At 40.9% G+C, this 27255-nt stretch overlaps 1 protein-coding gene across 3 annotated transcripts in view; it reads right to left on the minus strand.

Annotated features, from left to right (window-relative positions):
* si:ch211-71n6.4 (USP6 N-terminal-like protein) overlaps positions 1 to 21541 on the minus strand; it is a 73059-nt gene extending 51518 nt beyond the window's left edge. Inside the window, exons 1-7 of one of the 3 annotated variants that reach the window (XM_061670551.1) lie at positions 21450 to 21541; positions 19580 to 19850; positions 9502 to 9922; positions 9081 to 9188; positions 4956 to 5152; positions 4399 to 4598; positions 4268 to 4326 (exon numbers count right to left, since the gene is read on the minus strand). In XM_061670551.1, the coding sequence (XP_061526535.1) occupies positions 4268 to 4326; positions 4399 to 4598; positions 4956 to 5152; positions 9081 to 9188; positions 9502 to 9922; positions 19580 to 19843 (1249 nt within the window). In that variant the 5' untranslated portion in view covers positions 19844 to 19850; positions 21450 to 21541. Of the gene's footprint in view, positions 1 to 4267; positions 4327 to 4398; positions 4599 to 4955; positions 5153 to 9080; positions 9189 to 9501; positions 9923 to 19579; positions 19876 to 21449 lie in introns of those variants that run through there. The other 2 variants (XM_061670552.1, XM_061670554.1) reach the window with 2 other exon arrangements.
* Between the last annotated feature and the right edge of the window lie 5714 nt (positions 21542 to 27255).

Here is a 27255-nt window from a genome sequence, read left to right on the forward strand (position 1 = left end):
ATTTAGACCCGAGATTGTAGGTTTCTTGGGGACTGGAATGATGGTGGAGCATTTGAAACAGGATGGTACTTCGCACAGTTCCAGAGATCTATTGAAGATCTGTGTGATGACTGGAGCGAGCTGGTCCGCACAGACTTTGAAGCAGGATGGGGACACATGGTCTGGGCCTGCCGCTTTATTAATCTTTTCTTGTTTGAAGATGCATCTCACATCCTGTTCGTGGATGGTTAACGCAGAAGTCAGAGGTGTGATTGTGGTCGGTGGTGAGGTGGGGTGGATGTGGGGTGTTAAAGTGTCATTTTCAAATCTACAGTAGAAGGTATTAAAGTCGTTGGCTCGTGTGCTATTGTTCTCAGTTTGGGGGGGATCGTCGCTTGTAATTTGTCAGCTTTTGGAATGCATGCCAAACTGATTTAGAGTCGTTACCGCTAAACTGTTTTTCCAACTTTGCTGCATAGTTCCTCTTTGCAATGTTAATTTCTTTACTCAGCTGGCTTCCAGCTCGATTATACAGGGCCCTGTCCCCGCTTTGATATGCGTCCTCCTTAGCTTGGCGAAGTTAATTTAATTTGGCAGTGAACAACGGCTTGTTGTTGTTGAAAGTGCGAAATGACTTTGTTGGTACACAAACCTCTTCACAGAAACTGATAAAGGATGTGACACTGTCCGTATATACATCCAGGCTGCCAGCTGAATTTTCAAAGACATTCCAGTCTGTGCAGTCTGAACAGCTTTGAAGTTCCATCTTTGCTTCATTGGTCTACTTTTTCACTGTTTTCACTGTAGGCTTTGCACATTTAAGTTCTTGCCTGTATGTCCGTATTAAGTGTATAATGCGCATTTTTTACCCCCCCAAAAATTGTCAAAAGTCAATAGTGCGCATTATACATGGGTATAGGAGAAAATGAAAAAGACTAACACTTTATCAATGTATGCCGCCATCTAGAGGTTATGAAAAAACTATACACTTTCATTCCACTATGACAGCGCTCCCAAGAGGGTATGAAAAAGTTGTACACCTTCATTCTAGTATGCCACCTAGAGGTTATGAAAAAGGTGTAGCCTACACTTTCATTCCAATATGACAGGGGTACGTATGACTGCATATTTGTACAGTTGCGCTCATAACTTTACATACCCTGGCAGAATTTGTGAAATATTATTTTGTTTTTGTTTTTTAATACGACTGATGAATGAAAAACAACCATCATTAATTTCTTTATGGTTATGTTTTGTTTAATGAGAATGCTTTTCTGAAATGCTTGACAGTTTAATTTTAAACCCATTAAAATAAAATTAAATGTGTTTTGCCTGGTCATTCATGTTTTCTTAAACGAATTGGACACATCTTACAAATCCTGTCTGGGTAATCAAACATAAGAGAACAACTGTGTGTTTTCTCATTTACGAAAAAAATAGGGCTGTGAATTTCAAAATAAGTGCAAGTAAATAAAAGAAAGTATTGTGTGTTCAAATAAGGTGTTTAACTTCAGAATAATTATTTGAAAAAACTAACAAAATACAGATACTTCATGTTTTGATCATATGGGTAGAAGTAAAATCATGCATTGTAAAAATACATTTTACATAGGTAGAAGGATTTTCCAGAATTTTGAGGTAAACTTTGTGGGTGCGCATTATACAACCCCAATTCCAATGAAGTTGGGACGTTGTGTTAAACATGAATAAAAACAATGATTTGCAAATCATGTTCAATCTATATTTAATTGAATACAGGAAGTCCTCGAGTTACGACGCCCTCGACCTACGAAGCTACAACCTTACGACGCCCGTGCCTGGTCCGCCATTTTGTCCCAGCACCCTTGTGTTTCTGCTTAGCTAGTGCATAGTGCTTGACTGTGTTTGTGCGCCGGGAGTATCTTTGCCTTTTTCGCCCTCCTTTTTTCACACTCTCAGCAGTAATGGTAAGTACAGCATCTTATTTTTTTATTTTAATGTATTTTAGTTTCTTTATACAAAGTGTTAAACTTTCCTGCTACGGTCACCTGACCGCGCTCGGGAGACGCAGGAGTTAACTCCCTTCTCTCGTTGTACAGCTGAGCTGGGTGGCGGCAACAATAATGGCACAAAGCACTGATTTGCTGCTTTAATGCCTTTATTAGCTCCTCTGCACATTCAACGTCAACGGGTCCTCCACTAATCGCTAGTCTTCCCCGGTCGCCGTCACTACACTTGCTACTGTACACACTCGCACCGGCGCGCACTCCTTCCTCCTTCACAGTCCTGCCGGACGACGCCTGCGCAGTCCCGTCTCACTCACACATCGACGCACATGCGCGCACACTGAGGTTAGTCTCACAATCACGTGGGACAATACCCGTAACAGAAGTATTTTGCCGTAAATTTCAACTTTAACGGTGAAATTGGACTTATGCGGAAATTCGTGTTACGTCGCCAGCGTAGGAACGGAACTCGTTCATAAATCGAGGACTTCCTGTACCTTACAAAGACAAGATATTTAATGTTCAAACTGATAAACTTTATTGTTTTTAGCAAATAATCATTAACTTAGAATGTTATGGCTGCAACACGTTCCAAAAAACCTGGGACAGGGTCATGTTTACCACTGTGTTTCATCACCTTTTCTTTTAACAACATTCAATAAACGTTTGGGAACTGAGGACACTAATTGTTGAAGCTTTGTAGGTGGAATTCTTTCCCATTCCTGCTTGATGTACAGCTTCAGCTGTTCAACAATCCGGGTCTCAGTTGTTGTATTTTACGCTTCATAATGCGCCACACATTTTCAATGGGAGACAGATCTGGACTGTAGGCAGGCCAGTCTCGTACCCGCACTCTTTTACTACGAGGCCACGCTTTTGTAACACGTGCAGAATGTGGTTTGGCATTGTCATGCTGAAATAAGCAGGGGTGTCTATGAAAAAGACGTTGCTCGGATGGCAGCATATGCTTCTCCAAAACCTGTATGTACCTTTCAGCATTAATGGTGCCTTCACAGATGTGTAAGTTACCCATGCTATTAGCCCTAACACAGCCCCATACCATCACAGATGCTGGCTTTTGAACTTTGCGTCCATAACAGTCCGGCTGGTTCTTTTCCTCTTTGGCCCGGAGGACACGACGTGCACAATTTCCAAAAACAATTTGAAATGTGGACTCGTCGGACAACGGAACACTTTTCCACTTTGCATCAGTCCATCTTAGATGAGCTCGGGCCCAGAGAAGCCGGCGGCATTTCTGGGTGTTGTTGATACATGACTTTTACTTTGCATAGTAGAGTTTCAAGTTGCACTTACGGATGTAGTGCCAAACTGTATTTACTGACATTGGTTTTCTGAAGTGTTCCTGAGCCAATGTGGTGATATCCTTTACACATTGATGTCGGTTTTCCATGCAGTGCCACCTGAGGGATCGAAGGTCACGGGCATTCAATTTTGGTTTTCGGCCTTGCCGCTTACATACAGTGATTTCTTCAGATTCTCTGAACCTTTTGATGATATTATGGACCGTAGATGATGAAATCCATAAATTCCTTGCAATTGTACATTGAGGAACATTGTCCTTAAACTGTTCCACTATTTACTCCTCGCCCCATCTTTGCTTGTGAATGACTGAGCAATTCAGGGAAGCTCCTTTTATACCCAATCATGGCACCCACCTGTTCCCAATTAGCCTGTTCACCTGGGATGTTCCAAACAGGTGTTTGATGAGCAATCCTCAACTTTCTCAGTCTTTTTTGCCACCTGTCCCAGCTTTTCTGGAACATGTTGCGGCCATAAAATTCTAAGTTAATGATTATTTGCTAAAAACAATCAAGTTTATCAGTTCTATCTTGTCTTTGTAGTGTATTCAATTAAATATAGGTTGAACATGATTTGCAAATCATTGTATTCTGTTTTTATTTGTTTAACACAACATCCCAACTTCATTGGAATTGGGGTTGTACATGGGTGCGCATTATACACGAGAAATTACGGTAATATAAAATTCAGGTGCTCCACCGCCTCAATATTTATATGTAAATGAATCATAACCTTATTACTATTCTCACAACTGAATGCATATTGAAATTTTCATTAGACATCTAAAAAAAAAGAGGATAAACACTAATTTGATATGATTGGATAGAAAGTCTTTGTGCACATTATGTATTGCCAGAAGACTTTTCTTGATTTCTGGGGTCAACTTTGGGGATGCGCATTATACCTAACAGTCTATTATCCACAAGAAATTACGATACTGACTGCATACTCAAGCTATCAAGCTGCTCTGTGGATGTAGTTACCTGTCACAAACCACGTGTAGTCGCCCCATGTCCACATGGAGATGTTTTCTGCTGGCGGACTGCAGAGGAAACAGTAGTTTGATCACAGTTACAAGAGACAAATGCTGAACCTCAACAAGATTAAACTTCACCTGAAGTCCACTTCTTGCTCAGTTGTCCCAATGACAAAGGCAACATCATTGTAGGCTCCTTTCTTTTCCCATATCTCAAAGGGTGCCGCTTCAAGGACATACCCGTCCACCACTGCAACAGGGCCACAGAAGTGCCCTCTGGTTGGAAGGTCAGTCAGCTCATCGGCACCCCAAGAGGGGTATTGCTGCCATGGGACAGCCTGTCACAAAAGTGAGTCGTACACTTTTATTCTTACAGTGTTAAGAGATAATTGCATCTGGTAATTTGTGGCTGGATGTAAATGGATTTTCACATTTTCAATTTCAGTCTAAAATTTGTTACCCAGAGAGAAATTTACATACTGTATGTTCAGTCATGGACATACATACGGACATACCGTATGACCTTATTTTACTTACTATGCTTTTATTTTTTCAAAGATTTAAAAGAAACAAGTAGACCACGTTATTTAATATCAGATAAAAAAGCTATGGTACTAAGAAATAATTTAAAAAATGCTTCTCGCTGAATTTCTGTCACCTGCTAAATTTAGAAAATAATAAAACAAAAATTCTACCTGTAATATCTGTTTAATCGAGAGACTTCTAAGGCATGAAAGGTCCTTGCAGCCTGTGTTTTTCAGAAAGACCAGATTGCCCGACTCAGCCTGTTCCAGCGTGGCATTATATACATATGAGCCACTCATATCCACTGCCCCATGGAAGAGATCCTTTGCAAGAGGTGACATCATCAAGGTCCATACAGAGGTTCCACCTTACAGAGAAGAAAAACATGTCATAACAGTAAACCTGAATTGAGTGGTTGGTTTTCGGAAGGAAATTTGTTAAAAACTGATAAAATACAGTGACAAGGGTTCATTTAGGATGCTGAAACTGCTCCTATAGTGTACAAGGGGTACTCGAGACCCACACACATAATAATATTCCCCTGACAATCACGAGTCTCCTCACCCAAACTTGAAATCTGGCGTGATACCTGCACTGACCTGTGAGGGGAAGCTTGGTGCAGCCAGACTGACAGAAAATACAAAGAAGAAGAAAAAGTAGAAGAAGAAATGGGAACAACTAGGCTGTTAACTTATCTGGTGACTACATTTCAGAGGAAAACTCTTCCTGTCATTTTAATTGTAGTGAATGACTTGGGAGACACAAGCATATGCTCCTCCATTTGTAAATTACAGAAACAGTACAAGCTTCAGGTCCTTTCATAATTGGCTGCTGTTCCCTTTCACGTGACAATCACAGCGTCTGCGGATCGGCTGACCTCTGTGCCGACCACACATAAGGATTTTCAATAGTAACTATTGAGGATGCTTAACATTTAAGATTGCCACCATGCTCTCCGGACTGGTGGGGGAGCGCTACGTCGGGGGAGATTGGGCGTGGGGGGCGGTGGTCCGCTGTCTGTGCCCCTCCCTTTGTGACTGGGCGGGCCGCTTCGGTTGGGCTGCGGACCGCCCTGGGTCCTGGGGAGTAGGTGGAGTCCCCCTGGTTGGTCCCCCGCTGGACGGGCTCGCTGGCTTGGCCCCCCCTTGTGGGTGGAGCGGGCCGGGCCCAGCCTTCCTTTAATGTGCCGCCTCAGCAATTCCGTACACCAGTAGACTAACATGCATGTGAGATGGTGTTCATTCACTAATAATAGACCAGCTATAGCTTTTAATTGCTTGGGCTGGGACCACTAATAACAACACGTTATTTAATAATAATGTTAATAACGTTATATTAATTATATGTTATTAACTCAAAGGTTCTTACAGATGTTTAAACACTAATAAGAATCCCACAACACTACTCGTCAGTAGCACTGCCTTGCTTATTTCCCACATCCTGTCCTGCCCTTTTCTGTCCTCTCTCATCTTGTTCTCTTGGTTAGTTTTTGCATGTCCTCACCGGGTGTCCCACCCCCATCCACAAAGAAGAACACGATTTGACTGTTGTAAAGTTACATCTGCTCAAATATCTAGACTGTCTAACTATTGTTCTGCTGTGGTTCTCACCCCTAGTCCCCTTGTCCCTCTGTCTGTCCCCTAGTTAAACCGTTTTCTGTTTGTCTGTGTTTTAAATAAACAGAATAATTAAAACAAAATAAGCAGAGGGAGTATTTCAAACTCCCCTGTTGCACAGCAAAACTGTTCCAGCACAAAAGGCATCCAGATCCACCATTCTGCAAGGCCATGCAGCTGAACAGGACAGGTTAAAAAAAACAAAAAAACATTAAAGATTGTCTGCCCCAACCCTTCCTAAATGGTTGGAGTATAGATAATATTTTAGAAAACGTCAGATAATCTGACCTTTGTTGACTTTAGATGGATAGAATCAAACTCTAAATCGGTCCTACTATCAGTCTTGATTGTCACATTTAGTTTGTTTTTACGCTCAAAATCAAACTACATGACCGAGTTCCAAAAAAACCTGGTAGAGACGGTGGTGCATGACCAAATAACAATTAACTAAATTTGCTGAGTAGGATAAAGGTGCAGATCAAAGATTTCAACATTTCCCAATGCAGCATGCTTGCATAAGTGATGTTCCATGGCAGAGATCCACCAGACGTTATGGTAGACCAGATAAGACTTGAGTGGGATATTATGGTCATGTCAGATGAACATGTGTAAGATTTTTCAGCCTTGGTGGAGAGCTGTGCTCTCTGTAATATGTTTGGAATCAGGAACCTTACACATAATATTTAAGTAAGCACTTACACTATATTGTCAAAAGTATTTGCTCACCCATCCAAATAATCGGAATCAGTTGTTCCAATCACTTCCATGGCCACAGGTGTATTAAATCAAGCACCAAGGCATTCAGACTGTTTTTACAAACATTTGTGAAAGAATGGGTCGCTCTCAGGAGCAACAAGTCCAGTCGTGAAATTTCTTAGCTCCAAAATATTCCACAGTCGACTGCCAGCTGTATTATAAGAACGTGGACGCATTTGGGAATGACAGTAACTCAGCCGCAAAATGGTAGGCCACAAACTGACCGGGATCAGAGGACGTTGAAGCGCATAGTGCAAAGAAGTCGGCAACTTTCTGCCGAGTCAATCGCTACAGACTTCCAAACTTCATGTGGCCTTCAGATTAACTCAACAACAGTGGGCAGAGAGCTCCATCGAATGAATTTCCATGGCCGAGCAGCTGCATCCAGGCCATACATCACCAAGTGCAATGCAAAGCCAAAGCGTCGGATGTAGCAGTGTAAAGTAAACCGTCACTAGACTCTTGAGCAGTGGAGACGCATTCTCTGGAGTGACGAATCACGCTTCTCTATCTGGCAATCTGATAGGCTAGTCTGGGTTTGGTGGTTGCCAGGAAAACGGTACTTGTCTGACTGCATTGTGTCAAGTGAAAAGTTTGGTGGAGGGGTATTATGGTGTGGGGTGGCTTTTCCGGAGCCCTTAGTTTCAGTGAAAGGAACTCTGAATGCTCCAGCATCCCAAGAAATTTTGGACAATTCCATCCTCCCAACTTTGTGGGAAGAGTTTGGAGCTGGCCACTTCCTCTTCCAACGGGACTGTGCACCAGTGTACAGTGCAAGGTCCATAAAGAAATGAATGACAGAGTCTGTTGTTGATGAACTTGGCTGGCCTGCACAGATTCCTGACCTCAACCCGATAGGACAACTTTGGGATGAATTAGAATGGAGACTGTGAGGCAGGCCTTCTCATCCAACATCAGGGTGTGACCTCACAAACGCGCTTCTGGAAGAATGGTAAAAACATTCCCATAAAGACGCTCTTAATCCTTGTGGACAGCCTTCCCAGAAGAGTTGAAGCTGTTATAGCTGCAAAGGGTGAAGCGACGTCACATTGAACCTTATGGATTAGGAATGGGATGTCACTTAAATTGATATATGTGTCAAGGTCGGTGAGCAAATACTTTTGACAATATTGTGTATGTCTGTTATCCTATTATATTAATCTAGTTACATCCAATTGTATTCAATCATTTCTGTGTGGTGTTTGCAGTGTGTGCTCATGTTTTTACTGTATACACAGTGCTTGACAAATGTATTGATGATTGATGAGTATTGATGATTCATTGATGATAATCATCCTTCTTCGCTGTCTATGACTTCTGGTCTCTTTAATGGTTGTGAGTGCACCACTGCGCCCAGTTTTCTTCTATTGTGGATTACGGCTCTGATCGTGGTTCACTGGACTCCAAAAGCATTCTCATTTGTTCATGAACTTCTTTGGTTTGTGGCATGATGCATTTCTTTTTTAGATCTTGACCATTAGCCGAGGGCACTTTGTCTGACATGTACTATTTAATTAAGTAACTTCTTCATTCAACAAATCTGCCGGTAAGTGTGGCCAAAGAATTTTAATTCAGCTTTTCCAAAACTGTGGTTAATCACAATTATCTTATCTTAAAACAAAGGGGTGGGGGCAATCACCTTTTCACATGAGGCCAGTTAGGTTTGGATTATTTCACCTTTAATAAAATTTTTTTTTTTTTTAGAAACTGCATTTTGTATTTACTTGAGTTGTCTTTGTGAGATATTAAAATTGATGATCCGAAACACTTTGATAAATACGATAAATGTCCAAAACAAAAACTAAAAAAAATCTGAAATCAGGAAGGGGCAAAATATTTTTTAAGACACTGTGCATCTTTTTTGGACAATATATCAATAAGACTGGTCAATGAAAAAAAAATCTAAATGTATTGTTTTCATACCTGAACTCTGCCCAAAGATGGTAACTTTTCCAGGATCTCCTCCAAAAATGTGGATGTTTCTTTGTACCCATTTTAATGCAGCAATCTGATCCATGAAGCCATAATTCCCTATTGAGAAAGAGGCAGATTCTTTCCAGTGTCCCATTTTTCAAGTCAGAAATAAAAATCATTTTGAACTAAATTTAGCTGCTCCTTTCAAGCTAAGAGTGGCTTAGACAAGAAGTTCCCTGTCAACACCATACACAAGTGCATATTTATATTAGGTTTTTAATGTAAAATGCCTGACAATTACTTTGCTTCATTAATCCAACACAATGTAAAATAGTGACATACAATATTGAAGGCTTTCTGACAAGACATCATTCAAACTATTTGCATGGAATCAGAAACCCATACTTTAAATAAAATAAACAAAACTGACCTGAAGTGTTTTTGAGAGAGCCTTCCCTTAGTATCTCCAGAGCCATGAAGCCAAATGCATTTAGTCTGTAGTTGAAGCTGATGTACACCATCCCAGTTTCTGCGGCAAGCTTCTCTGTGGGTGAGTAGCCTTGCTCTCCACCACTGAACATGTGTAGGTAGCCTCCATGGATCCAGACCATGACGGGAAGCTTTGAGTTCGTCTTGAGTGTTGGTGTCCACACGTTGACAAAGAGGCAGTCCTCTTGGCCCATCAGCTTGCCTGTACTTGACAACGGTCGCACTTGAGGACACATGCTGCGAAAGTGGCTAGCATCGGTAACCCCCTCCCTACACACTGGGTCGGCAGGAGGTGCCCAACGCAGGTTACCAACTGGCGGAGCAGCATATGGCATGCCCTTAAAGGAGTAGGCCCCATTTTTCTGCAAAGTAAGAATTACATTTACAGTATGTCATTGTGAATTTATGGTCCCAAAACAGTCTATTGAGGATATTTTCGCAGAGGAAGGATGTCCCAATTGCATTAATTGTAAATTACTTACATTTTAAGACTGTATAATCGTATCACTTCATCAAGTGCAAGCTTTATAAACCCTACATGTAACCCTAAATGTAAATTGAATACTGGGGGTAGGCTGGAGGAAACCCACCATGCATGTTTTTGGGATGTGGGAGGAAACCGGAGTACCTGGAGAAAACCCACACAGGCACGGGGGAGAACATGCAAACTCCACACAGGAAGGCTGGATTTGAGGCCGCAAATAAAATATTTAAAAAAAGACAATTTATATATACCTTACATATATATATATATATATATATATATATATATATATATCCATCCATCCATTTTCTGTGATTTAAGGTTTTTGTTTTTACAATTCAATAGTAAAATAAAGATTTGTTCTTTTTATCAATTCATCATAATATTTAGGCCTGGCCTACAGGAAAGAGTCGTTTATCTGTTGAGTATATCCAATGTTGTGTTGGTCATACTCATAGAATAATTTATTTCTTGTGTTTAGTGAATAATAGACTTTACACCGATCTGATTGGCCTGATCGGTATCGGCCGATAATTAGCATCATATGCTGATCGGCTGATCGGCGTTAATGTCATAATGCGCCGTTCTGATCAATGACGTCATTTCATCGGCTCCGCAAAAGACATTTACTCCACGTCGCCGTCGTGTACAGTATATTCAAATCCAAAAGCTAGTTTATTTGTAGCCTTGTCACGTGTCTTTTGACGCAGTACTGTAAATATCTGACCACCAATTAAGTTATTTTTAAGAAAACATGTCGGCGGTGTGGAACAGACAACACGTCTGAGACAGACATGTAATGCATGGATCAGACTACAAGACAAGTTTGGTCTTTCACGATTGCCCTATGTAAGACGACTGCAATGAAATCTTGTATTCTGATACCACCGCATCCCGTCTTTTACGATCACTGGGCTTCATCTTGTCAACTCAAACGCAACCGGATACACTCATTACCATGGCGACGACAACAACAATGGATTGCGCCGTGTGTTTGTAAGAACAAAATGGGGAAAACCGTGTGTTGGTGGTCACCGGTGCTCGGGAGAGGACGTTCGTTTAAAGCTTGCTTGAGGTATGTTCACGTACTTTTAATACGATACCACTTGCAAGCAGGCAACAAAACGTTATGTAGCCTAGCAAGCTAGTGCTAACACTAACGGTTGTAAGCGAACATGCATTTACTGTAATTAAATGCATAATTTAATTACAGTAAATTAGCACCCATTATTTCTGTCATGTTGTAATGTTGGTTTGACCTGACTGATTAGAATACACGATCTGACTACAGCAGTGATTTGCAACCTTTATTGAGCCAAGGAACATATTTTACAATTGAAAAATCTCACGGCACACCAACAAACAAAAATGTCACAAAAAGTGGATACATTAATTACTGTATGTACTTCCTGCCATCTCATAGAAGACCATTCATTTGTTCTGTCTGTCACTATGCTTGACTGGCATTAATAGGTGAACAAAGACACATTATTTATTGTAAATATAATTTTTTGTGCAATTAAGTACACAAGTATATACAGTAAATGAACAGGTCATTTAAATAGACACAGTGCTCCATCTTGTGATCGGATCGGTGATCGGTTATCGTTTTTGTAAACTTGCTGATCGGCCCCAAAATTCCTGATTGTGTAAAGCCTAGTGAATAGAGATAAGCTTCCTCACGGTGGACGACTGGTTAGAGCGTCAGCCTCACAGTTCTGAGGACTCGGGTTCAATCCCCGGCCCCGCCTGTGTGGAGTTTGCATGTTCTCCCCGTGCCTGCATGGGTTTTCTCCGGGCACTCCGGTTTCCTCCCACATCCCAAAAACATGCATGAATTGGATACTCTAAATTGCCCGTAGGCATGACTGTGAGTGCGAATGGTTGTTTGTTTCTATGTGCCCTGCGATTGGCTGGCAACCAGTTCAGGGTGTACCCCGCCTCCTGCCCGATGACAGCTGGGATAGGCTCCAGCACCCCCGCGACCCTAGTGAGGAGAAGCGGCTCAGAAAATGGATGGATGGAAGCTTCCTCCCCAAAAATCGCATGATTAATCGCAATCGCAATATTTTTTTCAAAGGCCCACATCGTGAAAGGTGTATCAGTTTCCCAGTGATGAGGACTGGCTGTGTGACTAAAGATTTAGCCACATAAACACATGTAATCTAGTGGTTAACGACACACATGTGGCTTGGAGATTTTTATATTGCTTAGCCACATTGGCTAACAGGTTTATGACCCATTGCCAACCCTGTACTGTATTTGCAAATAATATGAAATAAATAATATGAAATTATATTATGAGCCTATTACATTTTAAAAAGGGCACATTTGCCCTTTTCAAAATGTAATAGTGCCATAACATAATAACTGGCCAATAAGGTAATAAAAGTCCGAAACCTAGAAGATCCACTACAGTTGGAAATAGTTTGAAAGGCTGACAGGACTTGAGAACATGCTAACCATCAAGTTAAATCGACAAATACACGGGGTGAGAGAGAGCGAGAGAGACACACAGATGGAGACGAGCTTGCATTTTCACAGTTATATCCAAAAGTAAAATTTTAAATAAAGTCACATTAGTATATTATTATTAGGTTTTGGGCTCAGTTATTACACTTGTAAAAAAATGCTCTGTTTATTTAACCTAGCCAATCAAGTAATAACCAGCAAATAACGTAACTATTTATTACCTTAGTGGCCAAAATTTATTGCGTTATACGTTAAGTACTTCATTTGTCATTTTAAAATGACAAATTTATTATGTCATGCGCAATTACGTTATGGCCTTTTACACCGCTCGCAACTTTTATTTATCAATTATTGCTCAATTATCAATTATCCTTGTGCGATCTACACTGAACAAAAAGAGAAACGCAACACTTTTTTTTGCTCCCATTTTTCATGAGCTTTTTCTAAATACACAAAAGGCCATTTCCCTCAAATATTGTTCACAAATCTGTCTAAATCTGTGTTAGTGAGCATTTCTCCTTTGTCGAGATAATCCATCCCACCTCATATGACATGTGACATATCAAGAGGCTGATTAGACAGCATGATTATTGCACAGGTGTGTCTTAGGCCGGCCTCAATAAAAGGCCACTCTGAAATGTGCGTTTTTGCTTTATTGTAGGGGTCTGGGGGGGTCAAAAATGATTCAGTATCTGGTGTGACCATCATTTGCCTCACGCAGTGCAACACATCTCCTTCGCATAGAGTTGATCAGGTTGTTGATTGTGGCCTTTGGAAGGTTGGTCCACTCCTCTTCAATGGCCGTGCGAAGTTGCTGGATATTGGCAGGAACTGGAACACGCTGTCATATACGCCAATCCAGAGCATCCCAAAAATGCTCAATGGGTGACATGTCCGGGGAGTATGCCGGCCATGCAAGAACTGGGATGTTTTCAGCTTCCAGAAATTGTGTACAGATCCTTGCAACATGGGGCTGTACATTATCTTGCTGCATCATGAGGTGATGGTCGTGGATGAATGGCACAACAATGGGCCTCAGGATCTCATCACAGTATCTCTGTGCATTCAAAAGGCCATCAATAAAATACACCTGTGTTCGTTTCCCATAACATATGCCCGTCCATACCATAACCCCACCGCTAGCATGGGCCACTCGATCCACAACGTTGACATCAGCAAAACGCTCACCCACACGACGCCACACATGCTGTCTGCCATCTACCCTGAAGAGAACACCTCTCCAACGTGGCAGACGTCATCGAAAGGGAGCATTCACCCACTCGATTCAGTTACGATGACGACGAAGATGAGCTTCCCTGAGACGGTTTCTGAAAGTTTGTGCAGATATTCTTTGGTTATGCAAACCGATTGTTGCAGCAGCTGTCCGGGTGGCTGGTCTCAGACAATCTCGGAGGTGAACATGCTGGATGTGGAGGTCCTGGGCTGGTGTGGTTACATGTGGTCTGCGGTTGTGATGCCGATTGGATGTATTGCCAAATTGTCTGAAACGCCTTTGGAGACGGCTTACGGCAGAGAAATGAACATTAAATTCACGGGCAACAGCTCTGGTGGTCATTCCTGCAGTCAGCATGCCAATTGAAATTGCGACATCTGTGGCATTGTGCTGTCTGATAAAACTGCACATTTCAGACTGGCCTTTTTTGTGGCCAGCCTACGGCACACCTGTGCAATAATCATGTTTTCAAATCAGCATCTTGATATAACACCCATGTGAGGTGGGATGGATTATCTCGACAAAGGAGAAATGCTCACTCATACTGTTCAGAAATATCAGAATTTGCACTTTCACATTTTATTTCGTTATTTTTATTTTATTTGATGTTCATACGGTGGCCGACTGGTTAGAGCGTCTGCCTCACAGTTCTGAGGTCCGGGGTTCCCCGGTCCCGCCTGTTTGGAGTTTGCATTTTCTCCCCGTGCCTGCATGGGTTTTCTCCGGGCACTACGGTTTCCTCCCACATCCCAAAAAACATGCATGGTAGGTTAATTGAAGTCTCTAAATTGCCCCTAGGTGTGAATGGTTGTTTGTTTATCTGTGCCCTGTGATTGGCTGGCAACCAGTTCACGGTGTACCCTGCCTCCTGCCCGATGATAGCTGGGATAGGCTCCAGCACGCCTGCGACCCTAGTGAGGAGAAGCGGCTCAGAAAAGGGATGGATGGATGACGTTCATGCCCTGATTTTTTATTTATTTATTTTTTTTAAATCAGAAGTTACTAGTTACTCATTACTTGAGTATTTTTTTCCACTGAGTACTTTCTTACTCCTACTCAATTATTTGGAAGACTACTTTTTACTTTACTACATTGGTTAGCACACTAGCCATTATGTTTTGCTAAACTATTCAAAGACAATAATAATAACTTAGATTTAAAGCGGCTGAAATACGTATTTATCATGTCAGCATTTTTCTCACTAAATATATTTCTAAAGGTGCTATTGACCTGAAATTTTCACCAGATATTGGGAACAACCCAAGTAATTCATACATAAAAAGAAAGTAGAACAAATACGCTCATAAATTAAGTTGGATGTAAAACTGTGAAATTACAAAGGGAAAAAGTATTGAACACATGATGAAAGGGAGGTGGAAAAAGGCATGGACAGCCAAGACAACACCTAAAATCTATCAATAATCAAACAGCAATCCAGCCGCTTGTCAGTTCAAATTAATATCATATGTTTCAGTCCTAATTTATGCCCTACATAAAGGTCTCATTGCCAAGGTGTGAGTCAAGACAGCTCTCATGAAGGGTAAGAGCAGAAAGCTGTCTCATTTAAAGTCACTGGCTTGACTAAATGTTGATGAACAACATTTAGTCAAGCCAGTGAAATACTGGGAGAATATACAGGTAGTTTGGTCCGAGGAGAGCAAAATTGAACTGTTTGGATGTCATAATGCACACCACGCATTGGCACTGTACATCACCCTAAAAACACCATACCAACAGTGAATTTTGGAGGTGGGAACATGATGGTGGGTGGCTGCTTTTCAGCAAATGGTACTGATAAACTTCACATTATTGAAGGACGGATGAATGGGCAAATTTCCCGAGACACTCTTGAGAAAGATCTGCTGCCATCTACGAGCATGATGAAAAGGAAACGAGGGTGGACATTTTAGCAAGATAATGATCCACAACATACTGCCAAGGAAACTCTCAATTGGTTTCAAAGAAGAAACAAAATAAACCTGCTAGAATGGCCCAGGCAATCATCTGACTTGAACCCGATCGAAAATCTATGGAAAGAACTGAAACGCAAGGTCCATAAAAGAAGCCCACGGAACGTTCAAGATTTGAAGACTGCCTGTGTTGAGGAATGGGCCAAAATCACCCCATAGCAATGCATGCGTCTAGTTTCACCATACAGGAGGTGTCTTGAAGCTGCCATTGCTTTTGTAGCGTTTGGGCAGCCGTGGCCCAATGGTTAAGATCATCGCCTCCCACGGTGGGGGACCTAGGTTCAAGACCTCGACTGGACCATCCTTCAACATCCCCCAGACTCATGGGGGATGTTGTTCAACTAACATGTGTATGTGTTCACTGTGATTGGTAAAATGCAGAGAACAGCTTTCGTGTGCATGCATGCACGTTCATGACGATAAAAGGTGATTCTTCTTCTTGTACAAAGTATTAAATAAATACCAGTTGGCGTGTTCAATGCTTTTTCCCTGAGTCATTTCACATTATTACATATTTTATTTTCTGAGCTTATTTGTTCTACTTTTTTTGTATGCATGGCTCACTTGGGTTGTTCCCAACATCTGGTGAAATTTTAATGTCTGTAGGACCTTTGGATATATATTTAGTGAGAAAGATGGTGACGTGAAATACTTATTTCAGCCGCTGTAAATTGCACCTAAACAGTACGGAACGTTTTCAGACCCCCTTAAATTTTGCACTCTTTGTTATATTGCAGCCATTTGTTAAAATCATTTAAGTTATTTTTTTACTCATTAATGTACACACAGCACCCCATATTGACAGAAAAAAACGTTATTGTTGAACTTTTTGCTGATTTAATAAAAAGAACAACAACTGAAATATCACACAGCTATAAGTATTCAGACCCTTTGCTATGACACTAATTTTTAACTTGGGTGCTGTCCATTTCTTCTGATCATCCTTAAAATGGTTCTACACCTTCATTGGAGTCCAGCTGTGTTGGATTATAATGATTGGACTTGATTAGGAAAGCCACACCCCTGTCTATATAAGACATTACAGCTCACAGTGCATGTCAGAGCAAATGAGAATCATGAGGTCAAAGGTTAAAAAAAATTCTGCTGAATTTTAGGTTCCTAAGAGCACAGTGGCCTCCATAATCCTGAAATGGAAGACGTTTGGGATGATCAGAACCCTTCCTAGAGCTGGCCGTCCGGCCAAACTGAGCAATTGGGGGAGAAGAGCCTTGGTGAGAGAGGTAAAGAAGAACCCAAAGATCACTGTGGCTGAGTTCCAGAGATGCAGTCAGGAGACGGGAGAAACTTCTAGAAAGTCAACCATAACTGCAGCCCTCCACCAGTCGGGGCTTTATGGCAGAGTGGCCTGACGGAAGCCTCTCCTCAATACAAGACACACGAAAGCCCGCATTGGGTTTGCAAAAAAAAAAACACCTGAAGGACTCCAAGATGGTGAGAAATAAGATTCTCTGGTCTGATGAGACCAAGATCGAACTTTTTGGCCTTAATTCGAAGTGGCCTGTGTGGAGAAAACCAGGCACTGCTCATCACCTGTCCAATACAGTCCCAACAGTGAAGCATGGTGGTGGCAGCAGCATCCTGTGGGGATGTTTCCCAGTTGCAGGGACAGGGAGACTGGTTGCAATCGAAGAAAAGATGAATGCAGCCAAGTACAGGGATATCCTGGACGAAAACCTTCTACAGATTGCTCAGGAGCTCAGACTGGGCCGAAGGTTCACCTTCCAACAAGACAATGACCCAAAGCACACAGCTAAAATAACGAAGGAATGGCTTCAGAACAACTCTGTGACTGTTTATGAATGGCCCAGACAGAGCCCTGACTTAAACCCAATTGATCATCACTGGAAAGACCTGAAAATGGCTGCCTACCAATGTTGACCATCCAACCTGACAGAACTGGAGAGGATCTGCAAGGAGGAATGGCAGATGATTCCCAAATCCAGGTGTGGAAAAACTTGTTGCATCATTCCCAAAAAGACTCATGGCTGTATTAGCTCAAAAGCGTGCTTCTACTAAATACTGAGAAAATGGTCTGAATACTTACGGCTGTGTCATATTTCTTTTTTAATAAATCTGCAAACATTTCAACAATTCAGTTTTTTTTGTCAATATGGGGTGCTGTGTGTACATTAATGTGGAAAAAATGAACTTAAATGATTTTAGCAAATGGCTGCAACATAAAGAGTGCAAAATCTAAGGGGGTCTGAAAACTTTCCGTACCCACTGTGTAGGTGCTATTTACTGCGGCTGAAATAAGTATTTCACACGTCACCATTTTCTCACTAAATATATATCCAAAGGTGCTACTTACATGAAAATTTCACCAGATGGGGTCTGAATACTTTCCGTACCCACTGTACCTGTGGGAAAATCCTTTTCCCAGTATGTTCCTTTAGAAGCAGCTACTGTGCCCTGATTTTATGTGTCAGATGTTATATGCAGAGGTGGGTAGAGTAGCCAAATATTGTACTAAAGTAAGAGTACTTTTACTTTAATATAATATGACTCAAGTAAAAAGTAGTCCTCCAAATATTTACTTGAGTGTGAGTAAGAAAGTACCCAGTAAAGAAACTATTCAACTCAAGAGTAACTGGTTCGTAACTGGTAAAGCTATACATATATTTTAAATCAGAGCACGGTTGTCAAATAAAATAAAAATTAATAATATATTGGAGTCCACAGACGCCTGCCACCATTTTAATTTTTAAGTGCCCAGAAACCAACAACACATGCATTGGGCCCCACAGAAACAGTATTTGCTTTATTCACATAAACGACTTCATGAAGACTTCATGAAGAAGCCATTTACTGACTTATTGATAGTGTGTTTGTGGGTGTGAGAGAGAGAGAGAGAGATAGAGAGATTAAGATTACAGTTTGGTACATATCCCCAAAATGCATGTTTTACAGTGTCTTATGAATAAATAAATACAATAAGGCTAATGTTGCTAAATGCACTGCCAAAACAACAATAGAAACATCTGCAACTTACTGCATTTTTTTTGTTAAGTTAGAAGTGGGCTGAAATGTCCACGTTTCAGCGGACGCAAGACTAAAGCTGTTGTTTTTCTGAGTCTGTAAAGTAAACACTCGCGTGCCTGTTTCATTTCCCAAAAGGAGTCATTTTGATTAGCCTGCAAATGCTTTGTGTGTGGTCATGTGTCATGGACCTTGTGCTGTCTGACTGGTGAATTGTAGTCAAATGACACTAGTGATTACGTTGGATTGGCGCAACGGGGGCCTATGCAGAAGTCGTACAAGAAGTCTAAAAAAAGATTGCACACGCAATAATGGATAAATAAAAGTCGCGAACGGGACATCGATCATTGTTAACGAAGTAAAAGTATCGATTCTTCTGAACATCAATACTCAAGTAAAAGTCAAAAGTATGGTACATTCAAACTACTCTGACAAGTACAATATATCCAAAATGTTACTTGAGTAAATGTAATGGTGTAAATGTAGCATGTTACTACCCACCAATGGATATACAGTATGTTATTGCTTGCTGACGGCGCTTCTTCACTCCACTCTGTGCTGAACCATGTTTTAATAGCTATGTTATGTATTTAATAATCTTTTCTTACTGTAACTATTTTTACTCACGGATGTTGGGTGATGCAGGGCCTCGCGAGACTGCGGGTGAGTGAAAGCTTTGTGTTTGTGTCTTATGATTTGCCTTCTGAAGCACTTTGTGTTGCTTTTTAAATATGAAAGATGCTATACAAATAGAGGTTTGATTTATTGATATGATAGCCAGCTTAAGAGGACAGATCAAATATTTGTTTTATATTAATAATTCCATTAATAAAGTAATCATCAAATAACTGAAACTCACATGTCTTCCTCTGTATTCGCCACAGTCAGTGGTCACTTGGACAAGGCCGGGTGGGAGTGTCTGGGCTACATACCCCAGGTAAGTGGCCAAAACAAGGAGAGCGAGCACCCCAAGGCAGATGAGCAAAATGCAGCGCCTGGAGAGCACCAGGAAGGGGCTGATGTAATGTCTGTGTCGAACATACTGCACCTCCTCTTCCTCCTCCTCCTGTACCAGGTAACGGTACTCTGTCCTTTCTGGGACCTCAAATGCGTCCTCACTCATCTTCTATCTAGGAGGAGACACACAAAACAAAACTGTGCAATATGTTACATTCCATATAACGTACTATGGCTTACAACGGCTTGATAAAGGTCAAGGGAGTTGGGTTTGTGCATTAATATCTTAAATTTAGTAACATGGCCTGGATATATCTTCAAATGTACTACAGTTTTTGCATACCTTACGAGATATCAGAGTACATTAGGAAATGTCCAGTTCCACTTTTATTGGTCCAGCGAACAATTTTTTTTTAAGCCCAATTGATACAACTTTAAACATTTACAATGAGAACAGTCAAATTTGAGCTTCTAACTTTCATCATTCAGCCAGGATATCAGCTCTCTTTAGATCAACTAGGTAGAGATTTATTTCATTGGATTAATTTTACCAATATATGACACTAACATTTGGGAATATTTACAGTGCTCCTTTTGCAGTCAACTTGATCCAAAACTAATTCAGACATAAATCAAAGACAGTTGACCTGGTTTTGCACAAAATAAAAAATAAAATAAATAAATCTGCATGATTATAGAATCACACTTTTTAGAAAATAATAACAATAACAACAACAATTATTATTATTTATAGAGTACTTTCAAAAAAAGTGTTGTACGGATAAGTAAACAGTACAGGTACAATACCAACATGTAAAACTAAATTAAGACAAACAAAGTAAAACAATTATGTAAATAAAAACAGGAACAAAAAAACAGACCATTAAAACAGGACAAAAAATGTGGAAGCAATGAAAAATGTAGAATTTGTCTTAATGTGGGAAAAATGTGGGTATTTTATAGTGAGAAAATGTAAAATGTGGGGGAAAACTGGAAGTTGAGTAATGTGGAAATTTGGGGAATCAGAAAACTATTTAGTAGTTGGAATGGTTTGAATCGGTCAAGAAATGTTGAAGCAGGATGGAATAGGATGTAGTCACTTGTTGTGTGGTTAAGTAATTAAAAACAAACAATATGATAAATAATACGATACATAAAATATTAAGATCCAGTGTCTGCTTGTCTGGAGAGAGGTCACATAAGCATCTTACTACGCACCACTGTCAACAAAGTGCATTCTTGCAAACTAAGTGCAATATTCATTCTCTGCTGTGTCAGGCAGATTGGGAACTTAAACTGTGGTGCGACAGTGCGATCCCATTTATGGCTTGTTCTACACACTGACAGTCATTTCCTGGAGGACTGGAAAAAGTGCAAACTAAGTATGGTTACCGATTAACCAAAACTTGGGAATATTGTTCACAGATGTGAAAATTACGCTATAGTATAATTGCACGCGCATGTGCGCACTATCTGAAAAAAAGGGTACAATAGTTGTTTGTGATACGTCGTGTAAACGCACAGTTTCTGCACACATTGTCAAACACCTTTATGTCACAATATATGGCGTAAAAAAAGACAACTAATGTGTCCAGTAGATATTGGATATAATGTGTGCGTAGAGCTAGACAGTCACAGCTATATCACGTATACCCATGTTTACTAAGTCGCCACTTCATATCGTAAGCATCAACTTCCAACACATGTAGCTACGTCTAAAATTAGTTCACGAAAGAAAAACATTTGAATCTGCGGTTTTTTTTTTTGCTTACCATGTGCTGAAAAAGACAACACAAACACCAGTAAACTCCAAATAAAGACTCGGTCAGGCAAGCTTCCACTTGAAAAGAAAAGTCAAGCCATTGTCTAAATCTGTTTACACTCTGTGCTGCCAACGCGGTACAATGGCCAATTTCAAAATAAAAGCTAAAAAAATAAATAAAAATAGACATTGATGCCTTTGATTTATACGGAGTTCCCCTGGTGCCAAGGTATGAGAAAAATAAAATTCATGGAGCCTCCGTAGAGTTAAAATAATGATGAAAAGAAACTCCCTCTGTTATTATACAAACATTCCACTTCTGAAAGATAGGCTACTTGATTATAGCAGAATGAAACAGAATGAAACATCCGCTCATTAAGAGCGGATGTTTCATTTCAAAACAAAAGTCGATATAATCATGTAATTATGGCTGCCAAGTGACATACAAAATTGGTTCTGTGATAGATAACAAAAAGGTCCATATACAAAAAAATTACGGGTAATTTTAATTCGGAGTAGACTTTTCTAACATGCCGGGCCTACGATTAAGCATTGCTCACGTAAGCTAACCTGAAAAGTAAATACACAACACAAATTGACGGCGTTGCTAACAATAAAGCTGGTTGTTGGCATATGATTGTCCTGTTTCAATTTTAACAGTGCGTTAGCATTAGCACTTCGTTTGTCGCATGAAGTTACTGAAAACAAGTACGAGTAGGTTCAGTAAATACAAGCACTCGACGTTTGGCGACATTAGAGCATCGGGAAGAAGCATCTCTTAAAAGTGCTTTATTTAACACAATACTCGTGCTATAAATAGTTATCGGCACGTTTTACAGTTAACTTTCATTCGCAGTAGTGTTTGGGCTCAGTTACCTAAAATGTTGGGCGTAGTTAGCATTGGTCGCTCGCGGAAGCTAAATCATGACATTTACGTCTTTGCTAACAATAAAAGGCTCGTTGTTCACATGATTCAAAATGGTGTGTCTATCTTGTTTGGGAACAGTAAATTTTAATTTTAACGCAAGTGCGTTATTTCTAAAAGTCTCATTCCTAGACAGTTTTCTCATTACATTTAAAATAAGATTCATTACTATCCAAAACCCTGTTTTCATGATTAATTTCACTTGTCTCAGGCAAGTTTTTACTTAAGATATAAAACCTGTGGTGTTTTTTAATTTTATTTTTATTTTAGTCTTTGCTTGTAATAACAACAACAACAACAAAAACACTTGCTCAACATAACAAGGACAAATATTCTTGGCAAGATTTTAGTTTTTGCAATGAGTGCATGCAAAATTGAGCTTACTTGAACCACTTTAATTTTCATGTTTACAAATAAAAATGTTCAACCTTTTGTTACGATTAAAATATCGTATTCTTCAAATTTGCTGTGTACAGGTTTTAGCATTTATCATGATAATGTGTGCAATGTAATGATACTGTTGTAGATAAATGTCACTTAAATGAAACTTCAATGAAGTATTGTTTGAATATATTGACTAGATATATTAAAGTATGGCAGACACACATATCAGAATCAGAATCATCTTTATTTGCCAAGTATGTCCAAAAACACACAAGGAATTTGTCTCCGGTACTTGGAGCCGCTCTAGTACGACAACAGAACACTTTTGAGACATAAAGACATTGACAAAAAACAGTCATTGAGCAATAAAGGGTTGCTAGTTATCTGGTAATGCAGGTATATATATATATATTTTTTTTGACAATTGTGCAAAAAGATGCAGAGTCCTCTAGCAGTTTGAAAGACTAATATTGCAATAGTCCGGTGCAATATAGCCATCCTCCATCCATCCATTTTCTGTACCGCTTATCCTCACGAGTGTCGCGGGCGTGCTAGAGCCTATCCCAGCTATCTTCCGGCGAGAGGCGGGGTACACCCTGAACTGGTCGCCAGCCAATCGCAAGGCACATAGAAATAAACAACCATTCGCATGCACATTCACACCTACGGGCAATTTAGAGTCTTCAATTAGCCTACCATGTTTTGGAGGTGTGGGAGGAAATCGGAGTGACCGGAGAAAACCCACGCAGGCACGGTGAGAACATGCAAACTCCACACAGGCGGGGCCGGGATATATATATATATATATATATATATATATATATATATATATATATATATATATATATATATATATATATATATGTATATATATTTTGTGACGTGAGGTTCATGATTGGTGAGGTACTGACTCGTCACGTGACGTCTGGAGCTCTATGAAGCTCAACTCAACACTGCCACATACTCGTTGTGGGACCGTACATACCAGACTCCACTGTGTTTTCAGAGCTGATCAGGATCTAATTTCTGGGTAACGCATGTGGGCCGTATTTGGGCCATACATGAACATTTTGTTCTTGCTCCGGGGCCAGTTCTGGCCCAAAGTTAGCCAAGATCCAGGAAATGAGTCCATTCCGCATCCGGCCCATTGTTCAAAAACACACTGGATACGGATTTGGCCCGAATTTTGAAGCACATCCGCCCCACATCCGGGCCAGTTAGATTTTGCTACCTGGGTTCCTTTCGCTGCATGCAGCGTTGCCTAGGAAGGAGATGTGGGCAGAGTCACCAGGTCCACATGCCAGCAACTTGCTGTCAGGTGTATTCAAAGGTGGCCCATGCTGGAGGAATTACTTGTGCTGTTGTTTTGCTTATCTGCCATAATTGAGTCTCCTGCTCTGTTTCTGTCGCGTCCAGTCTCACAGTTTCTAGTAGTACTTAAGGTTTGTGTAAGAACTACTGTGATTTTGTGTTTCCGTTTTGTAAAGTATATTTGGTTTACCAGAAGTACTTAAATTGGTTTTCTCTTGCAGTACTTCTGTGATTTTCAGTAGGGAGTTTTTGTAATGATAGATTTTTGTTTTGACCCTCGTGGGTCAGGATGACCGCTCTTTTCATGAGATTATGAAAGCCATTAATTCAGAGGCCTCTCGTGTTGATAACATCGGGTTGCGTCTTGATCAGGGTTCGGCGTCCTCTAACACAAATGAAATAATTACTCGTATCATGATGAATAGTGTACCTTTGTCTGCCACTCAGTCAGGGGTGCGTGAGACCAATTATCTTCATCCTGCTCGTAATTCCAGCGAAAAGGGTAGGTGTGCACAATGTTTGCACCAGTGATCACTCGTTTTTGATCAGCAATCCCTTACTTACGTGCCTGATTCTTCTAAAATTGTGTTTATAACGACAACATGGCATGGGCATGGGCTATGACAATAAGCAACCGGTGTCCAGCTGTGCATACGTCTTTGTCTACCTTTGTCGCGGAGATGAAAGGTTTTTGATCATCCTATTAAAGGTCAGGAAGCAGGCAGCCGCCTATTGGATTTTTTTCCCCAAAGATATACTCTCGGTGGCAGATTATTCTTACTTTTCGCATCCTGGCTACCGAGAGCAGGGTGGATGATGCTGCGTTACGCTCGCCATACGAGTGGACAACCATCTGCGGGACCGAGCGCAAGCAGCTGAGCACCAAGGTGTTCCTGTTGGAGGAGCTGGGGCGGTGGAATCGTCTTGGTGGATGGGCCTGGAGCATCGCATCTTCTACGAGGTTGCAGTCTAGAGGAACGAACGGGCCTGTGCAAGTGGGGCGGTATCCCACTTACCACAGCCGAATGCACTAGGAGGATGAGCGCACGTCTCTGCCTCTACTGCGGTTTGCCAGGGCATCAGGTGAACAACTGTTTTAAGTCTTCTGGTACGTCACAACCGTCTACTCTTGTGGGCATCAACCCACAAAGAACCTGCGTAGCTACACTGGCTGGAGGTTCCCATATCTGTGAGTACTCATCTGAACCATGAGGATCTACACCTGTGAAAGAACTGTCCTTGGTAAAAAAAAAAAGAATGGTGCTTCCAGGGGTCATTTTGTACAATAGAGGAAGTGTGGAAGTAACTGGGTTGATTGACTCCGAGGCAGATGACTGTTTTGTGGACTCTTCCATGGTCAAGTCGTTGAACAGTGCCATTATTCAGTTAGATGAGCCGAAGGAGGTGCAGAATCTCAATGGGGGACTGTTAGCTACTGTAACACTCTTTAGTGATGCAATGTCTTTGAAATTGTCTAGGAACCATTACAAGACAAGACGTTTTCTCATTATGTCATCCAGTTTGGCACCGGTAGTTTGGCTCTTACGTGACTAAAGATGGACATTGCTTTGGCACTTCCTAACTATAAACTATCGTTTCATTTGGACATGTCTAACAAAACTTATACTGCCGCTGCAATATTGTACCAACGAGTACGGGGCGAAAGAAAGGTACTACTACACACGAGTGTTTTGTGAGAATCAATAGTAGCACGTGCATCTGAGTGCGAGAGGTATGCAGCAGCTGCGGCTCTTATCAAGAAATGTGCACATGTGGTGCTTATGCACCAGCTCTGCATACACACCACACACTCCACAACTGCTGACTGCCAGAATTTACTATTTTAATTTCATGTAACGTGTTGTCACGTGTGAGTTTGTAGTGATTAATAAAATCATGGCGAAACAAAAGCCATATAATGACAAATTCTTCCAAGTGGACTTGCTGTAAATAGCTGCTTGCACATTGTCATCACAAAGGATCTACTGATTCTCACCAAAATTCAAAATGTCTCTCTTAAAGCTAAAAACTGGATGTTGAAAATTCCAGGGGGATTGGACTGAGAAGTATTCATATTTTGTATTTTCTCTTGCCGAACGCAACAAATATTAAACTGGTGCCCTGTGATATATATATATATGATACCTTTTACCGAGTCGGAAACAGTAAACAACTGCACGCTTTCTGTCATTGATTCAGTTGACAACAAAACTAGCAGCTCGTCACATCAGCTATTAAAAAAAATGCCTCTCTCAGACAGCAACTCTTCAGAGTGGAACTAATTGCAAAGGATTGTGGCAGGCTGAAACATCAGAATCAGAATCATCTTTATTTGCCAAGTATGTCCAAAAACACACAAGGAATTTGTCTCCGGTAGTTGGAGCCGCTCTAGTATGACAACAGACAGCCAATTTACAGAACACTTTTTTTACAGAACACATTGACAAAAAAAAAACCCCAAAAAACAGTCACTGAGCAGTAATGGGTTGCTAGTTATCTGGTGATGCCGGTATATTGAGAGAGAGCAAGAGAAATGGACAACACAAAAATACTGTACAAATAAATATCTGTAATATAGTGGGACCGCGAAGCAACAACCATCACTGTAGCGGAGGATTACTGTATCTGTACTATGTGATGATAAGTTGAAGGGACTCATTGTTCCCATTGTTTCAATTACATGTGCATCAAGGGACTCACATAGTCTCAAATATATATATATATATATATATATATATATACACACACACCTGCGATTGGCTGGCAACCAGTTCAGGGTGTACCCCGCCTCCTGCCCGATGATAGCTGGGCTAGGCTCCAGCACCATTGCGACCTATATATAAAAATATATATCCGGGCACTCCGGTTTCCCCCCACATCCCAAAGACATGCATGAATTGGAGACTCTAATTAGCCCGTAGGTGTAAATGTGAGTGCGAATGGTTGTTTGTTTGTATGTGCCTGTCGTGTGTGTGTGTGCGTGTGTGCCAGGTTTTGTCTTCCTCTCTCGTTTCTCACACACCTGCTCCTGTGAGCATCTTCACCACCTGTGCCTCCTTCACCCTAATTACCTATTGTATTTAACCTCGTGTCTCATTCCCTCTCGTTGCCAGTTCGTTGTACCTTGTCGTCACGTTCCAGCATTCCTTGTCACAGACTCACAGTAAGACTTTGACCCTGTTCCGATTATCGACCT

Source organism: Phycodurus eques, chromosome 2 (assembly GCF_024500275.1).
Source record: "Phycodurus eques isolate BA_2022a chromosome 2, UOR_Pequ_1.1, whole genome shotgun sequence".
In the NCBI taxonomy this organism is placed as follows: domain Eukaryota; kingdom Metazoa; phylum Chordata; class Actinopteri; order Syngnathiformes; family Syngnathidae; genus Phycodurus; species Phycodurus eques.